The 24693-nt window shown below is 42.4% G+C and overlaps 1 protein-coding gene and 1 non-coding gene across 2 annotated transcripts; one reads left to right on the top strand and one right to left on the bottom strand.

Annotated features, from left to right (window-relative positions):
• Nucleotides 1-6248: 6248 nt before the first annotated feature.
• On the bottom strand, nt 6249-6321 carry trnaf-gaa (transfer RNA phenylalanine (anticodon GAA)). Its single transcript has one exon. It is a non-coding gene; the product is annotated as a tRNA-Phe (tRNA).
• Nucleotides 6322-6702: 381 nt separating this feature from the next.
• Nucleotides 6703-13426, top strand: LOC111973210 (heparan-sulfate 6-O-sulfotransferase 2). Its single transcript, XM_024000497.2, has 2 exons — nt 6703-7636; nt 8242-13426. Exons 1-2 carry the CDS (start codon nt 7062-7064, stop codon nt 9122-9124), a joined length of 1458 nt encoding a protein of 485 aa, XP_023856265.1. The 5' UTR covers nt 6703-7061; the 3' UTR covers nt 9125-13426.
• Nucleotides 13427-24693: the final 11267 nt, after the last annotated feature.

Below are 24693 nucleotides of genomic sequence, written 5' to 3'. Positions count from 1 at the left end.
AAACATACAGACTTACTGCTTTGTAAGTAAGGACCTGCAAAATCGGCAAGTGTATATATACTTGTTCTCACCCACTGTATTATACCACACATATATATAAATATATATATATATATATATATTATATATTATATATTATATATAGTGTGTATATATCAATATATATTAGGTACTACATTGATGTTTCCTACTAGTTTTAGGAGCTGGTGGGAGTGGTCTGTGAGTGCAGATTATATTTTTGGGTGCTTGTTTTCACCCCTTACAGACATTTACCTCTGCGTTCATTATAGCCTTCATCTGTATGATGTCGTGGTAATTTCCTGTATTACTAAATTAGGAGAGTTTACAAACCACACACAAGTCAGAGTTATATTTAAACTTKATTTTTAATTATATGAGCTTCACCATAGCCCTTTGACTCTCAGATCAATTCAGTGTCTATAAATGAATTCTGAGAGTGCTTACAAAATAATTATAGTATCTTTTATAGCCAAGATACACCCCTCTCAACTCACACGACGAACCACAGATCTCAGAAACTTCACAAAGGGCCTTTTACTTGAGAGCGGAGTATCCCATAGCCAGATAGCATMAGCTATAAATTATCGTTCAGTTTGGTCTCTAAAACGAGGTTCTAATCTCGTTCTTGGTACTTCATAGTACCAAAACATTACCTCATCCAATGGCATAAATCAATTGTCAACTTTAGATACTCCCATCTCAAATACACCCCCTCTTCTCCCCACTCACTGGACAAGCTCACTGAGGGGAGTGACTTGTGCACAGACATTGTGGAGCCAAGAGTTCATTMGTRCCCCCTTAATCATCCCTTCACATGGTTTAACAGATACATTCACATATGAAGATAATGTTCCATTCTGACCTCTTCCTTTCTGATATTCTGCATATTACCAGACATGTAAAAGACAAGCCTGACCTCTCCCCTCTCTGGGCCCCAAGTGACTTTTCTCTAGAGAAGAAAGGAAAATGCAACTGCCGACAGTATAGTCCAAAAAGAGACATTCTAATGACAAGTATCTCACATAAGKATATTATGAAYGTAAATAAAACATCTTATTTATCTATGTTACCTAACTAATTCTGATTCAGCTACGACAATGATTTGAGGCATCTCTGTCTGACTTACATGTATCCCCTCTCACATCCATTTTAAATGTTTTCCTCGAGTGCAACTCAATTTTATACATTCTGTCTTGCATGGAAAATGAAACCTCGGTGTGTTAGTAACACTTCTCAATGATCATGAAAATAACATTGCTTTCTGTTTTGTGTTTGTAAATTGTGTTTGTTGTACTTTACCGTATGTCTCATGACAGAACGGTGTCCCTGAATTTGTGTTGAATTGGATGACTGACGAGCACAATATTTGAAGTCCCTGTCAACTCTAAGTCACATCACCTGATAGTTTCACCTCTCACATTATCCACATGTTGCTCTTGTACAGTAAATTATTTCACTGCATGTTTCTTTTAAAGCATTTACAAACATGCTTTGAAGTAAAAATACTGTATACAGAATGTATTGATATCTTTTGGAGAAGAAAATATATTTAATTTTACAAATTAACTGAAGGTGTTTGTATTAGTTTCATATTTCCAATTTTACATTTGAATTCTCTAAAGAAAAAAACSGATTTGCATGTTGCAATTGTCTGTCAAGTCGTCTAATGTGATTGGCTGATGTATGGTGATGATGCCTGGACAGGGCTGTTTGCTCAAGGTCTTTTGTGCCTCTTGTGTCCCKCCTGGTGCTGGAAGCACCATTGACTTTCTCAAGCTGATTGTACATTGAAACCACATGACAGATTTCTGCCCTAATGCCCTCAAGGATTATGCCTGGATGGCTGACAGGACTTGGAAGGAATCCCTGAGGACATTTGGTAGTTGGGGATTAGGGACAGGACATTGTAATGTCATGCAGCGAAAACATCTATGTAGCCCGTGAAAAGGATATATCTATGCTTGCACTTCCACACTCAACTAGTATGGTCTTTTAATAGTGTAGTCCCTATGTTGTGAATTGTAGGTTACCACCATCAACATATTTGCAAAGGGTTGTGCTGCTTGTGTTTGTCATGAGGGGGAAGTAATCATTGAACACTATTTTCCATCTCATTCGTCAAATGTCTGTGCTTGAGGGCCATGCTAGCAGCTATTCCAGCAGGCKCGGCAGTGGTGTGTTAGTCTAGCTTTTATTAACTGATGCGTGGAACAACCTCTGTGAGGTGCATCTGAAATGGCCCCCTTTTCCCAKCATAGTGCACAATTTTTGACCAGACGCTTATGGGCCCTGATCAAAAGAAGTGTTCTATATAAAGAATAGGGTTCAATTTCAGACACAGCCTGATAGTTGAGGAGATGGATAAATGAAGACACACCCCCGTCTGTCTTCGGCCCACAAGAACAACATTGAGTCATCTTGATGACGCCTCAGGAGAGTATGTCTGTGTCCCAAATGTTACTCTATTCCCTTTATAGCACTGGTCAAAAATAGTTGACTACATAGGGAATACTAAAATGCCATTTGGAGCACAGATGTGAGTGGCTTAAAAGAGTCTAGTTAAAACTGTTAATAATGAGCAGCCGTTTTTAAATGTCTCTGCAGAGGCCGTAACAATCCATCAGATTTTTACRGCATTTCTCGAAAATGTTATGAGAAAAACAAGATGAGATAGATGCTACATTGTAAAGGGTATATTAAACAACATTTCCTGGTCTTGATTAAATAAAGACAGATATTTACATGGTCATAAATGTTTTATTTTCTGAATTACTGACATGATGGTCCTCTAAATACTGGTTAGTTTACCCTAAAAATTRAACTTCTTATTTCAAAATATGCACTTTGAAAAATGTAATCCATAATACTTGTATATAGAAGCTACAGGTCTTGTCTACTCTCCTTCACAATTATTGTTGTCTATCAACAATGACAAGCCACCTGGGTCTGACAACTGGGATAGAGAATTACTGAGGATAATAGCGGATGATTTTGACACTCCTATTTGCCGTATCTTCAATTTAAGCCTACTAGAAAGTGTGTGCTTTACACTCCCTGCTATATTTTGGATAAAGAGTTACCTGTCTAACAGTAGACAGAGGGTGTTTTTTAATGGAAGCCACTCCAACATAATCCAAGTAGAATCATGAATTCCACAAGGCAGCTGTCTAGGCCCCTTTTTTCAATATTTTCTAACGACATGCCACTGGTTTTGAGTAAAGCGTGTCTATGTATGCGGATGACTCAACCCTACACATCAGCTACTACAGCGACTAAAATGACAGCAACACTTAACAAAGAGCTGCAGTTAGTTTCAGAATGGGTGGCAAGGAATAAGTTACTTCTAAATAGATTAAACTGATTGGAGTAACCCTGGATTGTAAACTGTCATGGTCAAAACTTGAACTAAATGACWATCACCCCGTAGCACACACTTCTGTCATCATGGAGTGCTTTGAGAGACTAGTCAAGGGTCAAATCACCACCTTACCTATCACCCTACACCCACTTCAATTTGCTTACRGCCCCAATAGGTCCACAGACAATGCAATCGCCATCACACTGCACACTGCCCTATCCCATCTGGACAAGAGGAATACCAATGTAAGAATGCTGTTCATTGACTCTAGCTCAGTATTCAACACCATAGTACCCTCCAAGCTCATCATCAAGCTCGAGGCCCTGGGTCTGAACCCTGCTCTGTGCAATTGGGTCCTGGACTTCCTGATGGTAGGAAACAACATCTCCACTTCGCTGATCCTCAACACTGGGGCCCCACAAGGGTGCGTGCCCAGCACCCTCCTGTACTCTCTGTTCACTCATGACTGCGTAGCCATGCACGCCTCCAACTCAATCATCAAGTTTGCAGACAACACAACACAACAGTAGTAGGCTTGATTACCAACAACGACGAGACAGATTACATGGAGGAGGTGAGGGCACTCGAGTGTGGCGTCAGGAAAAAAACGTCTCACTCAACGTCGACAAAACAAAGGAGATGATTGTGGACTTCAGGAAACAGCGGAGGGAGTACCCCCCTATCCACATTGACGGGACAGCAGCGGAGAAGGTGGAAAGTTTTAAGTTCCTCTGCGTACACATCACGGACAAACTGAAATGGTCCATCCATTCACCAGTGTGGTGAAGAAGGCGCAACAGCGCCTCTTCAACCTCAGGAGGCTCAAGAAATGTGGCTTGTCACCTAAAACACTCACAAACTTTTACAGAGGCACAATTGAGAGCATCCTGTCGGGCTGTATCACCACCTGGTACGGCAACTGAACCTCCGACGACCTCAGGGCCCTCCAGAGGGTGGTGCAGTTTGCACAATGCATCACCGGGGGCAAACTCTACAGGACACCTACACCACCCGATGTCATAGGAAGGCCAAAAAGATCATCAAGGACAACAACCACCCGAGTCACTGCCRGTTCACCCCGCTACCATCCAGAAGGCAAGGTCAGTACAGGTGCATCAAAGCTGGGACCGAGAGTCTGAAAAACAGCTTCTATCTCAAGGCCATCAGATTGTTAAACAGCCATCACTAGCACAGAGAGGCTGCTGCCTACATAGACTTGAAATCATTGGCCACTTTAACAAATGGAGCACTAATCACTTTAATAATGCCACTTTAATAATGTCTACATATCTTTCATCACTCATCTCAATGTATATACTGTATTTTATACCATCTATTGCATCTTAGCCTATGCCYTTCTGTCATTGCTATTCTTATTCCATTCCTTTACTTAGATTRGTGTGTATTAGTTATTGTTAGATTACATGTTAGATATTGCTGCACTGTCGGAACTAGAAGCACAAGCATTTCGCTACACGCGCAATAACATCTGCTAACCATGTGTATGTGACCAATAAAATTGTATTTGATTTGAACATATTGATACAATAGCTAAGATGTTGAGAAGTCTGTCCATAATATAGTGCTGCTCTGTCGCCTTAACAACACTATCAACAAGGCAGGTCCTATAGGCCCTAGTTTTGTCGCACTGCTACTGTTCAGTCCTGTGGTCAGGTGCCACAAAGAGGGACTCAGGAAAATTGCATTTGGCTCAGAACAGGCCAGCACAGCTTGCCCTTAGATGTACACAGAGAGCTAACATTAATAATATTCATGTCAATCTCATGTCAATTGTATTTGGGAGAGGTGTTGAATGCACCGAGCTGTCTGTTTGAACTACTGGCACACAGCTCAGACACCCATGCATACCCCACAAAACATGCCATCAGAGGTCTCTTCACAGTCCCCAAGTCCAGAACAGACTATGGGAGGTGCACAGTACTACATAGAGCCATGACTACATGGAACTCTATTCCACATCAAGTAACTCATGCAAGCAGTAAAATTAGTTAAAAAAATACACCTTATGGAACAGCGGGGACTGTTAAGCAAGACAAACATAGGCACAGACACACACACACACAATAACATACGCACTATACACACACACACACACTAATTTGAAATATGTGTTCGTAGAGTAGTGGCCTAAGGGCACACAATGTGTTGTGAAATATGTTGTAAATGTATTGTAATGTTTTTTTTTAAATTGTATGACTGCCTTAATTTAGCTGGACCCCAGGAAGGCAGCAGCTAATGGGGATCTATAACAATACAAATACGAAGGGGTAGGTGAAGCTATGGTGCATCTAACCTGCCAACATCTGTAGGCTTACAGTTCTTTCACATCATTGCATAGAAAGAGGAAGCCCATGTTGACTCTGATTTCAGTATTTGTTTCTCAACCCAAAGCACATTAAATATCCCAATGTTATATAAGCAGGCTCAAAAGAAAAAAAATACTAGTCTATACATAGATTTGAAATCACTGTTTATATATTTTGGCTTTACTCATCTCTATATACTGTATGCCACTCTGACATTGCTCATCCTAATATTTATATATTATTTAACTAGGCAAGTCAGTTAAAAACAAATTCTTATTTTCAATGAAGGCCTACACCGGCATAACCTTAACCAGGACAATGCCGAGTCATTTGTGCGTCTCCCAATCACAGCCAGTTGTGATACAGTCTGGAATCATACCAAGGTCTTTAGTGACGTCGCTAGACGTGCGCCTCTCGGGAGCCCACTTAATTCCGTTATTTTACTTTTAGGTTGTGTAGTGTTAGATCTTACTGCATTGTTGGAGCTAGAAACACAAGCATTTCGCGCCACCCGTATGTGACCAAAAAAAATATTTATACCTTGCCGAAACCCGGGATCGAACCAGGGACCTTTAGATCTTCAGTCTAACGCTCTCCCAACTGAGCTATTTCGGCGGTGAGTTAACGGTGACATGATAGCTTTATCTACTAGGGAAGAGAAAAATAATTAAAGGGAAAATAATCTAATTATTCAAATCAAATTGTATTTGTCACATGCGCCGAATACAACAGGTGTAGACTTTACAGTGAAACGCTTACTTACAAGCCCTTAATAATAATAATGCAGTTTTAAGAACAAYTAAGTGTTAAAGTATTTACTAAAATGAACTGAAATAAAAAATGTTAATAACAAATCTGTATGTTTCTGTAAACTGTGAAAACGCATCTACAAAYTCATAGAATCATAATATCAAATCTGGCCAGCATGCTACATATACATCTTCATGGATTGGCTCACATCAGAGGGCCGCCACCCAGTGACGTTTTTCCCTAGCCAACGCAGGGGATTCTGGGAGTAAAGGCTGAGGATCAACGGGAACGTAATAATGGAAGGGGACACTAAACACCGAACTATTGTAGGTGGAAACACAAAATCCGTAATCTACAAGCATATTTCTGTGAGAAGTAAATGGTATCACTCCTGTGTCACAATTATTTCGTGAAACATCAAAAGCGCTCTCTGMATGCGAATGTAACTAACGTTAGCAAGTGTGGCTAGCCAGCCATAGGTGGCCATTGTTTTTGTTTAGTAAACGAAGTGAAAGCAATATAAAACCAGTGTTTTCCCCAGCGGAGGAAGGGCCCAGCAGAGGGGTAAACTGTTTGAGTAATGCGGTTTGGTTTATCTCGGGAAGATGGATGAAAAGTCCACCAACCAACACCGGCTCTATATTGCCCTGGTGATGGTGTTGCTCTTTGGCGTTATTGTGCTTCAGTACGTTTGTCCTAGCTCCGATTGCCAGCTGTTGCACATAGGATCATTGTCCTCCAGGTCGGGCGGCAATGCCATCGGGTCCCGAGGAGAGGTAAACGACATTGGCCTCAGTGGAAAGGACCCGTACGTCGCMGAGGACGGTGCCCTAGTCCGGTTCGTTCCCCGCTTCAATTTCACAACTTCCGACCTCAGTCGCCTCGTTGACTTCAATATCAAGGGAGACGATGTTATTGTTTTTCTTCACATCCAGAAGACAGGGGGCACAACCTTTGGTCGACATTTAGTGCGTAATATTAAACTCGAGAGGCCTTGTGAGTGTCATGCTGGCCAAAAGAAATGTACCTGTTACCGGCCAGGTAAAKGGGAAACGTGGCTTTTCTCCCGGTTCTCGACAGGATGGAGTTGCGGTCTTCACGCGGACTGGACAGAGCTGACCAACTGCGTACCGTCCCTCATGAACATGCGTGAGCCACCCAAGAAGCCTACAGTTCCCAGGTGAGTGTCACTCAAGAGTATAGCGAGGAATGGATTTGACATGAATTGTAGGTGAACATCTCAATTTGTTCAGCATCTAATCCCTATATTGAATCCACAGCTCATATTTAATTATGTATGATCTGTGAGTGGTTATCTTGATTTTGTCTGGTAGTGTTTGTGTAGCTTCTCTCATGTCTGAGTCAGTGTAAAATGTGTTGTGAGCCAAGTTGTTGGGAAAAGGTGTGTTTTTGGGAGGAGTAAGAATGAAATATTGTTGTCACTCTGCATGAACTCACACTTTGAAGGCATGATTGGGTGTGTGGGTTGGGTGATCTGCAGAGAGACTGGGGCAGACCAGTGAGAGGGTTGGGAACTTGGAAGAAGGGTGCATACAGAGTCTGTGTCCCAAATTACCCCCTATTATTCCTCTATAGAGTCCACTGGTTTTGATCAYAGGCCCTGGTCAAAAGTAGTGCACTTTATAGGGAATAGTATGCCATTTGTGATGCAGACTCGTTGAGGCCATTTAGTTGGTTATTATTAGTTAGGTGACATTTCAGAGGTGCTGAATCCAAAACCCCAAATATAAAGACAAATGAACTGATCTAGGTCTCTTCTCTCAGCCGGAACTACTACTACATCACCATCCTGCGTGACCCGGTGTGGCGCTACCTGAGCGAGTGGCGGCACGTGCAGCGCGGTGCCACCTGGAAGGCCTCCCTGCACGTGTGTGACGGTCGCTCCCCCACGCTGGCCGAGCTGCCCAGCTGCTACCCCGGGGATGACTGGTCGGGCTGCTCTCTGAAGGATTTCATGGACTGCCCCTACAACCTGGCCAACAACCGGCAGGTCCGCATGCTGGCAGATCTCAGCCTAGTGGGCTGTTACAACGACTCGGCCATGAGCGAGGACGAGCGCTGGGCCGTGTTATTAGAGAGCGCCAAGCGGAACCTGCGGGGTATGGCCTTCTTTGGACTGACAGAGTACCAGAGGAAAACCCAGTATCTGTTTGAGAAGACCTTCCGCCTGGCGTTCATCGCCCCCTTCACKCAGCTCAACGGGACGCGGGCGAGCAGCGTAGAGGTCGCCCCTGAGACGCAACAACGGATCCGCCAGCTGAACCAATGGGACGTGAAGCTGTACGAGTACGCACGGGACCTGTTCCTCCAGCGCTTCCAGGTGGCCCGTCAGCAGGAGAGGAGGCAGGCCAGGGAGAAGAGGCAGCAGGAGAGGAGGCGGCTTCGAGGGAGGCTGGGGTCAACTAGGCTGGGGATAAGATGGCCGGTGGCGATGTGGCCCAYCGACAAGCCCCAGTGGACAGAGACCCAGGCCGGGGAGGCGATCACCACCCACCTACGACCACCCCCACCACCCTCCCCAGAGATGAAGCAGGAGAGGGAAGGTGGAGCGGCGGTGGAGGCTGAGGTGCAGCTGCCAGAGTGGTGGGATCTGGAGGAAAACAGCACCATGGAGGACTACATGGACAATGTGGAACAGTGGCGGTAGTAGTGAGAGGACCAAGCCGAAGAAGGAGTGAGCCACGTGAATTTTCCAGGCTTGCCTTGTCTGCACAGACATTATGAGTGTGTCCCAATATCTCCTTTCTCCCGAAGTGTGCACATYTTCACGTCCATTCGTGATTTTGAAAGGAAATGACTGGTATAAGAAAAATGTGGTTTTGCCCATTGCCTACACCAATCCAGCGCTATTAAATATTTGGGGGATAYTGAACAAATGCACACRTCAGGAACAGAGAGATATGGGACACATCCATTTTCAAAACTCAACGCTAACCACGCACAGCTCCCTTTAGCCTGCATCCCAACCTTTAGTCCAGGGGTTCCCAAACATTTTTGGCCCATGACCCCATTTTGATATGTGAAAATTCTCACGACCCCAACCYTGTGAAGTTTACWWTGGCGGTCAATTGAAAAACATTCTAACCGTATTTCTGATTTTTATTCTCAACCCACCATCATATCCTTTTTAATGTGGGGCCATGACGGTCAATTGCAAATGAGTCTGACAAAATGTATCTCATCTCACCACCACTAATGAGAGGGGTGTGCATGAGGGGTGTGCATGAGGGGTGTGCATGAGGGGTGTGCTTGAGGGGTGTGCTTGATGCATGTCGCATCGGAGCTACTCAAAGTCAGGGGACGTGGTCGACAGTGCGCATCTCATCTCCCCTGTCACATTCAACCTGGATCGATATTTGTTTTTAATGCAGACGAGAGCACTGAGTCAGCGTACCATGAGTTTTAATACTCGGAGGGAGATGGCACAGTTTTCCCTTTGAGTTAGGTCCCAAAACTCCTCCATAGTGACCTGTGAATCAGCTGTGTCATTTCACATGTCAACTGCGCCAGGATCACAGTCAAACGGATTTCCATCTGTATAATATTTTTCTATTTCCCCTGCATGCTTGCGTTCACTTCCCCAAATATGTCTGTTACKTAGGCAAGGAGACACATTTTCTTTTCATTACACAGATAGTCAACAAAGTCTGTTTTTARATCCATTGCGAATGACAGCCGTTCCCCTCTCAATTCGAAAAAATCATTCCAACACTACCCCGCGATAACCACCAAGCCTCGTGTGAAATGGAACATTGTCATGCTATGATCCCATATGTCCACATAATTTTGCGAACAGGCTTACAGTTTACAATAAGTTACCTGCTGCATATCTCCAAGTTCTGTGCACAGCTCTTTTGCCGCCAGTTGCTCCTGGTGTATCCATTATTGCTCACTGGGTGTGTCATACAATGTGTCCATATGGCAGGGGGAGAACACATTCATAACTAGAGTGCAGAGGCCTGCCCGCCGTCCCGTGATAGATGGATCCCCAACTGTGCAAAAGCCCACCATTCAATCCCATGGAATRTGTTTTTCGTTAATATAGCCACGGGGCACACTGAACATCCCCTGTGCCGTTTCATGCTCGTGAATCGTGAGACAGGACAATATGTCGTTGTGAATAGCATCCCCCGACATGTAGTGAACAAAAGTCAATGCATCTCGGCCCTCACAGCTAGCATCCAATTGYAGAGCATAAGGTGGGGAGTTATCTGACAAAGGTATTGATGTGAGTTTGTGCCTCTTCCTCACCACATTGTTTTCACCATTTCAATTGTGGCCGGTAGTATCAAAGTCTCTGAAATAGTGTATGGTTTCATAGCATACTGGGCTTAGCCCTTCACCGTGGGAATAATTTTAAGTGCAATGGTCAAGTGTGGCCTTTTTCAATGATCTTAGGGCGCTCTCTGGTTGAATTTCACCTTTTTAGAAAATTTGAATAATTTTCATCTCGATTTTTAAGGAGAACCACATTACAATGATTTTGAGAGACAAAGACAATATTTTAACAGGATTTTGGAAATTCTCCTGCGACCCCAACGGGGTCACGACCCCTAGTTTGGGAACCGCTGCTTTAGTCCATGGCCAGTTTTCCGTTTCGCTATACCTACTTATGTTTCTTGAATGTAATTTTTTTTCATGTACTTCACTTACCCAGATTGTGGCCATGACATTTCTGAGAGAGAATACAGGGCTTGTCCCAATTGGRACCCTATTCCCTAATATAGTGCACTAGTTTTGACTAGAACCTGGTCAAAATRAGTGCACTATATAGAGAATAGAGTTTGGGACAGACGCACCACCAATCCCATTCCCCTCACAATCACCCAAGCCTTCTGAGGAGATCCCTACGGTTCTGGTGCAGAACTGTTGGTTACTAGTACAGAAATGTTTTACTTATAATAATTTTGATATTGAGGTACAGTGCAGAAGTATTCAGACCCCTTGACTTTTTCCACATTTAGTTACGTTACAGCCTTGTTTTAAAATGTATTCAGTTTTTTTTCTCTCATCAATCTACACACAATACCCCATAATGACAAAGCAAAAACAGGTTTTAGGAATTTTTTCAAAGAAATAAATATATATAATCCAATGTACATTATTACTCAGAACCTTTACTCAGTATTTTGTTGATGCACCTTTGGCAGCGATTACAGCGATCTAGTCTTCTTGGGTATGACGCTATAAGTGTGGCACACKTGTATTTGGGGAGTTTCTCCCATTTCTTCTCTGCAGATCCTCTTAAGCTCTGCCAGGTTGGATGGTGAGTSTCGCTGCACAGCTATTTTCAGGTCTCTCCAGAGGTGTTCGATCGGGTTCAACTTCAGGCTCTGGCTGGGCCGCTCAAGGACATTCAGAGACTTGTCCCAAAGCCACTTCTGCGATGTCTTGGCTATGTGCTTAGGGTCATTGTCCTTTTGGAAGGTGAACCTTCGCCCCAATCTGAGGTCTTGAGCCCAGGTTTTCATCAAGGATCTCTGTGCTTTGCTCCGTTCATCTTTCCCTCGATCCTGACTAGTCTCCCAGTCCCTGCCACTGAAAAACATCCCCACAGCATAATGCTGCCACCACCATGCTTCACCGTAGGGATGGTGCCAGGTTTCCTTCAGACATGACGCTTGGCATTCAGGCCAAAGAGTTCAATCTTGGTTGCATCAGACCAGAGAATCTTGTTTCTCGTGGTCTGAGAGTAATTTAGGTGCCTTTTGGCTAACTCCAAGCGGGCTGTTATGTGCCTTTTACTGAGGAGTGGCTTCTGTCTGGCCACTCTACCATAAAGGCCTGATTGGTGGAATGCTGCAGAGATGGTTGTCCTTCTGGAAGGTTCTCCCATCTCCACAGAGGAACTCTGGAGCTCTGTCAGAGTGAACATTGGGTTCTTGGTCACCTCCCTGACCAAGGCCCTTCTCCCCCGATTGCTCAGTTTGGACGTGCGGCCAGCTCTAGGAATAGTCTTGCTGGTTCCTAACTTCTTCCATTTAAAGATTATGGATGCCACTTGGGGACCTTCAATGCTGCCTAAATTTTTTGGTACCCTTCCCCAGATCTGTGCCTCAACACAACCCTGTCTCGGAGCTCTACAGACATTTATTTTGACATCTTGGCTTGATTCTATTTTATTTTTATATGCGCTGTCAACTGTGGGACCTTATATAGACAGGTGTGTGCCTTTCCAAATCACGTCCAATCAATTGAATTTACCACAGGTGGACATTATTTTTTTAACCAGGCAAATCCGTTAAGAACAAAATCTTATTCACAATGACAGCCAAACCCAGACAACGCTGGGCCAATTGTGCGCCTCCCTATGGGACTCCCAATCACGGCCTGTTGTGGTACAGGCTGGAATCGAACCAGGGWCTGTAGTGACCCCGCTAACACGGAGATGCAGTGCCTTGACCGCTGCGCCACTCTGGAGCCCATGATCAATGGAAACAGGATGCACCTGAGCTAATTTGAGTCTCTTAGAAAAGGGTCTGAATACTTTTGCAAGTTTTTATTTTTATTTTTTTAATACATTTAATAACATTTCTTTAAAAATAAAACAGTTTTTGCGTGTAGATTGAGGAAAACATTTTAAATAGATTTATTTTAGAAAAAGGCTAATGTAAAAATGTGGGAAAAGTTAAGGGGRCTGAATACAACTGGTTTTGTTTGAAAGAGAATAAGCTATGTTTTTGTTTTCACTGAGATTTTTGTATTTGTATTATGCTACTATTTTTGTCATGACTTAATGTAGGTAAGGGTAAAGCTGTTGAATGATTTGTCGGATGGCATGCAGCTTACAAATGACTGAGAAAGACTTAAGTGATCGTATGGAAAGAAACACATTTCTCACTAAATTAMATGAATAATTACCTCAATCAGTAGCACACCTGTCTGTTATATTCACTTCTTTTTGTGCTATCCTTGTCCTCACTTTTGTATATTAAACAAAAATAATTCACTGGTGTCATGTCTTGTTACTAATATGCATTAGTGTGTTGGTATGTCCACATRCTTACTACACATGTGTAACCTACACACTTGTCTCTGGTTGGTACAAATGTGAAGTTGCCAGCCAGGTCACGATTGGACCATCATAATCCAGTTGTCTCATCGTTGCCTTCTCTGTTTGCTCCAGCAGGAGGTGCCGAATCCATGTGACCACAACTGTCTCCACTGAAAATGTAATCTCTAGTTTTTTAAATAAATCTGTTCTAGTCTAAATGGTAATCCCGGTCTGTGTAAATTATACTTTGGATGTATTACTTGATTGTGCAAGGAATAAATTGATGGAAATCTGAATGCTGTACATGCTACAATAACACCACAGTGCACCATGCCATAGGTACCATGGGTGCGTTTTGGAACATTCAGATAGAAATATGCTATGTAGAATGAACATGCCTCTTTGATGTAGAATAAGGAATCACATCATCTTTGTTCATGCCATTTCTATCTGCAACATTTGGCCACTGAATGTGGCCCTGGCATACAAGTAGGGTTATTCTTAGTTGTGTCTGGCACATCTCATTTGGGTTGAGGTCTGGTGATTGTGGAGGCGAGGTCATCTGATGCAGCACTCAATCACACTCCTTGMTCAAATAGCCCTTACACAGCCTGGAGGTATGTTGGGTCATTGTCCTGTTGAAAAACAAATGATAGTCCCACTAAGCACAAACCAGATGGCAATGCGTAACGCTGCAGAATGCTGTGGAGGTATGTTGGGTTAAGTGTGCCTTGAATTCGAAATAAATCACTGACAGTGTCCCCAGCAAAGCACCATCACACCTCCTCCATGATTCACAGTGGGAACTGCACATGTGGAGATGATTCGTTCACCTACTCTGCGTCTCACAAAGACACGGCAGGTGGAAACAAAAATCTCAAATTTGGCATCATCAGACCAAAGGACAGATTTCCACCGGTCTAATGTCTATTGCTCGTGTTTCTTAGCCCAAGCAAGTCTCTTCTTATTGGTGTCCTTTAGCAGTGGTTTCTTTGCAGCAATTRGACCATGAAGTCCTGATTCACGCAGTCTCCCCTGAACAGTTAATGTTGAGATTTGTCTGTTACTTGAACTCTGTGAAGCATTTATTTCAGCTGCGATCTGAGGCTGGTAACTCTAATGAACGTATCCTCTGCAGCAGTGGTAACTCTGGGTCTTCCTTTCCTGTGGCGGTCCTCATGAGAGCCAGTTTCATCATAGCGCTTGATTGTTTTTGCAAGTGCACTTGAAGAAACTTTCAAAGTTCTTGAAATTGTCCGTATTYACTGACCTTCATGTCTTAAGTAACGATGGACTGTTGTTTCTGTTTCCTGTTCTTGCCATTCCAGGTGACTGCCTCATGAAGCTGGTTGAGAGAATGCCAAGAGTGTGTGCAAAGCTGTCATCAAGGGAAAGGGTGGCTACTTTGAGGAATCTAAAATATATTTAGATTTGTTTAACACTTTTTTTGGTTATTACATGAGTCCATATGTGTTATTTCATAGTTTTTATGTCTTCACTAWTATTCTACAATGTAGAAAATAGTAAAAATAAAGAAAAACCCTTGAATGAGTAGGCGTGTCCAAACTATCGACTGGTACACCATTAGCCCAACACATGATACATTTCTGAAATCCTCAAATGTTTCCTAATCACGCAAAATTGAATTGTCATTGGGGTACAATTAGGACTAAAATAATGCTGTCCCTGTTTGTCTAACCTGCTGTTCCATTCTACCAAATGTGAACTGAAAATATGGTTTGGACTCAGTGTACGCAAATATGTGTAATGCCTCCTGTGAATATGATATCAATATTTTGTGTGTGTGTGTGTGGTTAAGAAACATCTTGAGGATTTCAGAAATGTATCACATGTTGGATAGATGTCGAAAGAGGTTACAGAAGACGGAAATGTAAAAAGCGTCCCCCTTATTCCATATTCACCCTAGATCTTTTGAAGAACTACAGAATGTATAGGTCTATTGAATTGCAAATCAATAGACCTATTTGAACACGTTTTTTGATAGAAAATGTTCCCCATTCTTGACTGACAGTTATGTACAGTAATAAGAACATTGGCGATGTGGAAGTCTGATACTAGATTTGTACTCTAACTCCTGGCTTCGCCTCATTATACATATTCAAACCTAATTAACATCTCATCAAAACCTACACAGTGATTCGTCTCCCTAGGCAGACTTGTTGCTTCCCACAATGTGTCAATGCTACGGCATACGAGTCTACAAGTTAATGACGTCAATCTGGAATAGAGGAAGTGGTTGGGAAGAAAGAGGTCTCACTTTTGCCAAAATTTGTCCAAAGTAAGCCCAATGCGTTTCTATGGATTTATTTTGGATCTAAGTTTGTCTCCTATATTTGTATTTATTATGGATCCCCGTTAGCTGCTGCCAAGACTGTGTGCCCTCAGGCCCTTACTCCACCACCACAACATATATACAGTACAAAATCCATGTGTATGTGTGTGTAAGATACGTATTTTATCGTGTCTGTGCCTATGTTTGTGTTGCTTCACAGTCCCCGCTGTTCCATAAGGTGAATTTTAATCTGTTGTTTAAATCTAATTTTACTGCTTGCATGAGTTACTTTATGTGGAATAGAGTTCCATGCTGTCATGGCTCTATGTAGTACTGTGCGCCTTCCATAGTCTGTTCTGGACTTGGGGACTATGAAGTGATCTCTCGTGGCTTGTCTTGTGGGGTATGCATGGGTGTCTGAGCTGTGCGCCAGTAGTTCAAACAGACAGCTCGGTGCATTCAACATGGCAATACCTCTCAAATACAAGRAGTGATGAAGTCAATCTCTCCTCCACTTTGAYCCAGGAGAGATTGACATGCATATTATTAATATTAGCTCTTTGGGTACATCCAAGGGCCAGCCGTACTGCCCTGTTCTGAACCAATTGCAATCTTCCTAAGTCCCTTTTTGTGGCACCTGACCACARGACTGAATAGTGGTCCAGGTACGTCAAAACTAYGGCCTGTATGACCTGCCTTGTTGATAGTGCTGTTAAGAAGGTAGAGTAGCACCTTATCATGGACATACTTCTCCCCATCTTAGCTACTGTTGTATCAATATGTTTTGACCATGACAGTTTACAATCAAGGGTAACTCCAAGCAGTTTAGTCACCTCAACTTGCTCATTTTCCACATTATTTATTACAAGATTTAGTTGAGGTTTAGGGTTTAGTGAATTATTTGTCCCAAATACAATGCTTTTAGTTTTAGAAATATTTAGGACTAACTTGTTCCTTGCCACCCACTGAAACTAACTGCAACTTTGTTAAGTGTTGCAGTCATTTCAGTCGCTGTAGTAGCTGACATGTATAGTGATGAATCATCCACATACATAGACACACTGGCTTTCCTAGTGGCAATTCATTAATAAAGATTGAAACAACTAAATGGGCCTAGACAGCTGCCTTGGGGAATTATTGATTCTCCCTGGATTATGTTGGAGAGGCTTCCATTAAAGAAAACACTCTGTGTTCTGTTAGACAGGTAACTCTATCTACAATATAGCAGGGGGTGTATCATTACCAACATTCGCTTTTTGCCGTTTGTTCCCTAGTTAAACATTCCCGCAAAAAAAAGTTGCATTTRACTGGTGCATCAACTACCTTTTACTAAAACCACTTTAAGGTTTTGCCTGCATACTTTGATTTCAAATCACCAACATGTTTCTAGGTAAGAGGGACGGGTTTGCACAAGCACAACTCCCACTCACTAGTGGTGGGTCAGGTGTTTGTTCACCCGCACCCGCCCYCAATTGCTAATAACACACCCGCAACCGCCCAACTATATGTGATAAAGTGAAAATCTGAGGCTAGCACCCAACCCTAAACTGCAAATATAGAAAATGCGCTATAGGCTACAGTCAAAGACTGCAGTAAGGTTTTTTGTTGTTGCCTGYTATAGATATGTTTCTGCTTATAATTTCCAATATTTTGGTAGGCTATTTGTTAGTCAACTTGTCTACAATTAGATAAATGTAGCTTTTCTTTTGTCATTATGTTGCCCTAGAAGACTATATAAACCCTTTGCTCAACAGATCAATGTAATAGATCGATAGAATGAATGCTTCAATCTAGTTGACGTTGGTAAAGTCTTCTCTGTCATCTTTCGCTGAGCAAAGACGTTTGGGGACTGGGGAGAAAATACAACAAAGCCACACAAAAAACGGGAACGATTTTCTGTGCAAAATGTCCAAATGACATCAGTTTGACCGGTTGTAAGGAAAAAGAAAAGCTGTTAAAACGACCCAACGTGTTTCTGATAAGATTTCAGTTCGGCTTCAATGCATATTTGATGTGGTTGAAATACTATCAGCTTTTATGATGAAGACATCACCCCTTCAGATGGTATCTAACTGAGCATTGCATTCTCTCATATCATATTTCTCCACTCCTGTTCCCAAGTCCAAATATTGCCTACATTTGGTGTATAATTTTACTCCAATAAATGCTTAATTCTGCAGGRGTTATTATTAAGGCTATAGTCCTATTCACACTGGACTAGTATGACTAGAGAACATTAGTTATGTATTTATTACCCCAAAATGTCTGTTATTCCAGAGGACGATTCCGATGGGATTCGTTTTTTTACAAACTTCCGCCTGTAATTTTCTTTCTTTTCTATAAATTGACTGTAATGACTGAAGCCTAGAGGTTTTTTTCTAGGCGTGAAGATATTTCAAGAAGTGCAGGCGATAACAAGCTACACTGAATATGAGCTTGYTTCCCAAGTTTCTAAACCATACGAAACCACCTATTAACACCAACGTTTACGTTAAATAGGCCCAATATTTTASGATTATGTATTTGGCGATATTCATTCGCACAAAACGTATAAACATAAGCATTCACTGTGAAAGTTGGTACATGTAGACCCTTCATATAGGCTATGTGCAGCACTTCATTCAATGTATCTAATAAGTTATTGTTTTCTTGCTCAAACCACGAGCAACACCTGTCGAACTCTGACATTTCTCTCAAACACAGAGATGTCGATTCGCACGGGACTAGTATCATCAGAGTATTTGGAATTTGCCAAAAAACAGTAGGTTATTCTGGTTAGTCAATGTACAGATTTCAGTTTCCATTTAACCCATCTAAACAGTAGGCTACAGTTCCCTTGACATGCCATAGGCTTATTTGAAGTCCTGTCTTGTGACTGTTGAATTTGTATAGAGCCTCACAAATCACCACACATAACATAGCTGGCACTGCTATTATCCTTTTTTACCACTTAACCAAATATTTTCCAAACATTACTTTTCTGGCCCTCCCTTCTCTTTATTTTCAACTCTCCTTTTGCAGCTTTTGTCTTATTGAATTAAACTTCGACAATGTCCTTTTTGCCTCAGTGGATTGAAGTTTATCTGCCCATTCACGAAAGCATTATTTGGCGATMGGCTGTGTAGGCTATTTGGCCCGCATGCAGTTAAGCCCTGAAGTTTAAGCTAAAGCAGTAACACCAGACAGCCTAAAATAATGAAAGAACAACCTTAATGTAGCCAATATAAATTGCCCAGTTATTATACATTTATGGATGTTTAAGGTATTGTTTATTTTTATTCAACCCGCCCTTCAGCCACAAAATATTTAATGACCCAAAACCCGTCCACCACCTTTTGCCTTGGGTCGGGTATACGAGACTACACAGTAATCCCAACAAATGTACTTACCTTGGCCTCTGTGGGTACCTTATGTGACTGTTACAGTACCTGTGCTTATTATTAATTTTTTTAACCTCAGTAGCTGATTAAACAGCATGATCATTACACAGGTGKACCTGMTGGGGACAACAAAAGGCCAGTCTAAGCATGCAKTTAGCATGCTGACTGCAGGAATGTCCACCAGAGCTGCTGCCAGAGAATTGAATGTTCATTTCAGGTGCACCTAGTAGGGACAATAAAAGGRCACTTCTAAGCATGCAATTGGCATGCTGACTGCAGGAATGTCCACCAGAGCTGCTGACAGATAAWTMAATGTTCATMTATCTACCATAAGCCGCCTCCAACGTTGTTTTAGAGAACCTGGCAGTACGTCCAACCGGCCTCACAACCGCAGAACACGCGRAACCACACCAGCCCAGGACCTCCACATCCGGGTTCTTCACCTGCAGGATTGTCTGAGACCAGTCTCCTGGACAGCTGATGAAACTGTGGGTTTGCACAACCGAAGAATTTCTGCACAAACGGTCAGAAACCGTTTCAGGGAAGCTCATCTGCGTGCTCATCGTCCTCACCAGGGTTGTTACGTTCCCCAGTTTCTGTGTTGTGGTTTTGTATGTGTGTGTTTCAGGATGGCTTCCCGGATTCCTCTAAGCAGTTGATTGGTCGGCCCCATTGATGATTGGAGCTGACTCCGCCCTCTCGTCAGGAKCASCTGTCTTCAATTACCAACTCCTTCTGAAGCTAGAAAAGCCAGTGTTCCTTTGTCAGAGGAGATGATTGCTGAGAGAAGAGAGATGAGGGTGATATTCTGTGTTGGTTGTTGTTAGGAGAAAGATGATTAGTGTGTCCTGTGTTGAGTGAGAGAGCTGATTGGTTGTGTCTGTTGTGTGCCAATAGGATGCAGTTTTGATTATTGAAATTGTTTTTGTTATTCTGTTTTTGGTCCCAGGGGGGAAGGGGAAGGCACCTTGAGAGTGCTTAGGCAAGAGGCCTGCGGGCATACATAACCCGTAGTATTCACTGTCTATGCACACTAGGTAAGACCTGGGCGGGCCATCCCCTGTATTTTGGTTAGTGCACCAGGTGGTGCTAGTTAGGTAAGTAGTGGGTAGGCAGGTAAGGTAGGAGAGGGGGCTTTGATATTTACTTTCTTTGCGTTGGTTCTGTCCAGCCCCTTTTCCCCAAAATTACCGTGTGATGGAATAAATTCCCTGTAAACTGTAATTTTCTGCCTTTTGTCATCCTTACTCGCACCTASAGTCCCATACCTCTTTCACTCCACGGGGAGTTGAGTTGTAGCAGGGTGTTGCGTTCCCTCTTCCTAGAGGCGTACGTAACAAGGGTCTTGACCTGACTGCTGTCCGGCGTCATGACCGACTTCAGTGGGCAAATGGTAACCTTTAATGGCCAGTGGCACGCTGGAGAAGTGTGCTCTTCATGGATGAATCCTGGGTTTCAACTCTGTCAGGCAGATGGCAGACAGTGTGAATGGCATCGTGAGCGGTTTGCTGATGCCAATGTTATTAACAGAGTGCCCCATGATGGCGGTGGGGTTATGATATGGGCAGGCATAAGCTATGGACAATGAACACAATTGTATTTTACCGATGGCAATTTGAATGTACAGCGATACCGTGATGCGATCCTGAGGCCCATTGTCGTGCCATTCATCTGCCACCATCCCCTCATATTTCAGCATGATAATGCACAGCCCCATGTCGCAAGGATCTGAACACAATTCCTGGAAGCTGAAAACGTCCATGRTCTTCCATGGCCTGCATACTAACCAGACAAGTCACCCAATGAGCAGGTTTGGGATGCTCTGGATTGACGRGTACGACAGCGTGTTCCAGTTCCTGCCAATATCCAGCAACTTCGCATAGCCATTGAAGAGGAGTGGGACAACATTCCACAATCAACAGCCTGATCAACTCTATGCGAAGGAGATGTGTCGCACTGCATGACACAAAGGATGGTCACACCAGARACTGACTGGATTTCTGATCCACACCCCTACCTATTTTTTTAAGGTATGTGACKAATAGATGCAGATCTGTATTCCCAGTCATGTTAAATCCAWAGATTAGGGCCTAATGAATGTATTTCAATTGACTGATTTCCTTCTATTTACTGTAAKTCAGTAAAGTCTTAGAAATAGTTGAATTATGCTATCATTGTTTTCTTGAGTGTATGTACAGGTACTGTGTATGTACAGGTACACATCAATTACGCCACATATGAAAAGAAAACACAACCTGAAAAGCAAAACYCAATCATATGAAACAGATTCTTCAGTAAAACTAGATTCACAGTGTTGGAACCTGGGACCCGTTATTCTAAATGGGTTAACATCGTTGTCAAATCAAAACAATTAGGCTAGACAAGTATGGCTGTAAATAAAGATGAATGCATATTGCAATACCCAGATTCTGTGTTCAGGATGGTAGGTGACATTCAATGGTAGTGATAGAAGTGAGAAAGTCAAATAAGGCCCAAAATGGTGCTGGCCTGGCTGGTCWAATCGTAGAAGCTTGGAGCTTTTCTTATTCCAATCATAACCTGATATCAGACATGCTGCTGTATACCTTTCTCCAATACACACCTCAATACACATCAAAAGTAGTGCACTACATAGGGAGCAGGGTGCAATTTGGGATGAATGCTATACACAACATTAATATAGAGGCTGTCTCAGGTCACCACAGTAGTTCTGTAGGTTAAACCAGGTGATTAACCCAGCTGCCCTTTATCTTTGCCAAGTGTCATTCCACCCAGTGGAGTGAAGTTCCCCCCCCTTATTTTCAGCAATTTTCCAAATAGGAGCCAGAGGGGTTGGGAGATCTGCAGATGAGGGGTGAAGTCAAAGTCAAAGGGCTATAACACACCATATAACACACCATAGCCCCAAACTAGGGATTGGGGGAAAAATTCATACAGTTGTGTCAACTACATATCGCAATATTTATACATTTTCTGCTAGGTAACGTCAGCTAGCACTAGTAGGCTGTACCTGTGCCAAAACCCCTGTTTTTTTTTAATCCTATATCTTGTTCTCCATCTTCTTTTTATATAGTGAGCCAACGTGTTTTCAGCACTTATTTCCTTGACTTATGAAAACGAATTTTCTCATGCTCTCTCCTGCCTCTGCAGCAGTCATATAGTGAGCAATATGTTTGGAATATCAAATTGCATTAATATCACAGTATTGAATCCCAATAGATATAGAATCGTGAGAATCYCATATTGTATCAGCAAGTATCATGATAATATTGTCTTGTGATGTCCCTGGCAATTCCCAGCCCTAACTTAAACATGCTGTTTTGACTCACTCAGCATCAGTGCATGTGCTTTTGCGAATGGATTGCCTTGCCTCGCCTCATTTAACAGCATGGTGAGTCTAGATTCATTTGTGTGCTCTCGCTCTCTCTCTCTCTGGGCAGTGGACTCTGCACCTGTCTAGGCATTTTTACTCCATATAAACACAGATAACCGCTACACCACATTCAGTGAGGTTACTGTACACTAACTACACTCCTACCCAACCTGTCCTCATTTCCCCTCAGCACAACCAACCAGGTCCCAGCACTGCCCAGTGCCTCGTGCTTTTATGGCTCACAGACAGTAAATATTCCTTATCAGACTGAGGCGTTGAACAAGGGTATAGCTTAATAACCCACCCCTGAAAAAGTTAATCAAAAGATCAGTAAGCGAAAATGCTAACTTGTATTATTAKGTCATGCTTTTCATCTCAATGTGTGATACAGTATGTTATTCCTTGAGTTCACCAATATGGCTGTGTTTACACAGGCAAAMCACTTATGATCTTTTTCCCACTAATTGGTGTTTTGACAAATCACATCAGATCTTTGCACTTCAGATCTTTTTCAGAGCTGATCTGATTGGTCAAAAGACCAATTAGTGGAAAAAAATATCAGAATTGGGTTGCCTGTGTAGACACAGGAATAGCCTACCCGTGTGTGGTCAACTATTTCAGCACCATTTCACGCTGCTTTGAGACAAGCATGGGGACTGGTATTGATAAATCAATCAGATTTTTATTTTCACTGAATCTCCTGTTGCTATTGGTTAGGCTACAATTAGGCTGTGGAAATGTTCGGATTATTTRGATTTTCACTCGCAGTCGCTTAGTTGCCTAGGCTACTCCCGACCTMTCACGTTGTACAACGCCACATTTTCCTAATGGAAACCCTGAGGCCTACAGGGTACTGTAAAATGCATTTTTGTTTATCTTGGAATAAAAACACCATAATATTAATCAATTCAATTAAGCTAAATTTCAAACAGTATAAACAGCACAACAAATACAATAATAATTTACAAACAAATTGTAATCAATCCCATTAAAAAAATATTTTAATGTCCTTAGTACAGCCAAGATTAAAAACATTCACGTGCATTTGTGAATTCWATCGCTTTAGCTGACATGTTGTGGTTTATTCATTGTTTAATTATTCAAGGTTCCCTTTGTTATGTTGTTTTATAACTAAAATGCTAGATTGTATTTAAGACGTGGATGACTTGTATTGTGTGTGATGACATGCACAAATGAATTAATGATTGATATACAGTTCAAGTCGAAAGTTTACATACACCTTAGCCAAATACATTTCAACTCTGTTTTTCACAATTCCTGACATTTAATTCTAGTAAAAATTCCCTGTCTTAGGTCAGTTAGGATCACTATTTATTTWAAAAATGTGAAATGTCAGAATAATAGTAGAGAAAATTATTTATTTCAGCTTTTATTTCTTTCATCACATTCCCAGTGGGTCAGAAGTCTACATACACTCAATTAGTATTCGGTAGCATTGCCTTTAAATTGTTTAACTTGGGTCAAACATTTTGGGTAGCCTTCCACAAGCTTCCCACAATAAGTTGGGTGATTTTTGGCCCATTACTCCTGTAACAGAGTCAGGTTTGTAGGCCTCCTTGCTCGCACACGCTTTTTCAGTTCTGCCCACAAATTTTCTATAGGATTGAGGTCAAGGCTTTGTGATGGCTACTCCAATACCTTGACATTGTTGTCCTTAAGCCATTTTGCCACAACTTTGGAAGTATGCTTGGGGTCATTGTCCATTTGGAAGACCCATTTGCGACCAAGCTTTAACATCCTGACTGCTGTCTTGAGATGTTGCTTCAATATATCCACATAATTTTCCTGCCATCTATTTTGTGAAGTGCACCAGTCCCTCCTGCAGCAAAGCACCCCCACAACTTGATGCTGCCACCCCATGCTTCACAGTTGGGATGGTGTTCTTCGGCATGCAAACCTCCCCCTTGTTCCTCCAAACATAACGATGGTCATTATGGCCAAACAGTTCTATTTTGTTTCATCAGACCAGAGGATATTTCTCCAAAAAGTACGATCTTTGTCCCCATGTGCAGTTGCAAAKCGTAGTCTGGCTTTTTTTATGCGGTTTTCGAGCAGTGGCTTCTTCCTTGCTGAGCGGCTTTTCAGGTTATGTTGATATATAGGACTCGTTTTACTGTGGATATAGATACTTTTGTCCCGGTTTCCTCCAGCATCT

This window comes from Salvelinus sp. IW2-2015, linkage group LG2 (assembly GCF_002910315.2).
Source record: "Salvelinus sp. IW2-2015 linkage group LG2, ASM291031v2, whole genome shotgun sequence".
Lineage (NCBI taxonomy): Eukaryota > Metazoa > Chordata > Actinopteri > Salmoniformes > Salmonidae > Salvelinus > Salvelinus sp. IW2-2015.
The sequence above is the reverse complement of the archived record's forward strand: the minus strand, read 5'-3'. Positions and strand labels throughout refer to the sequence as shown.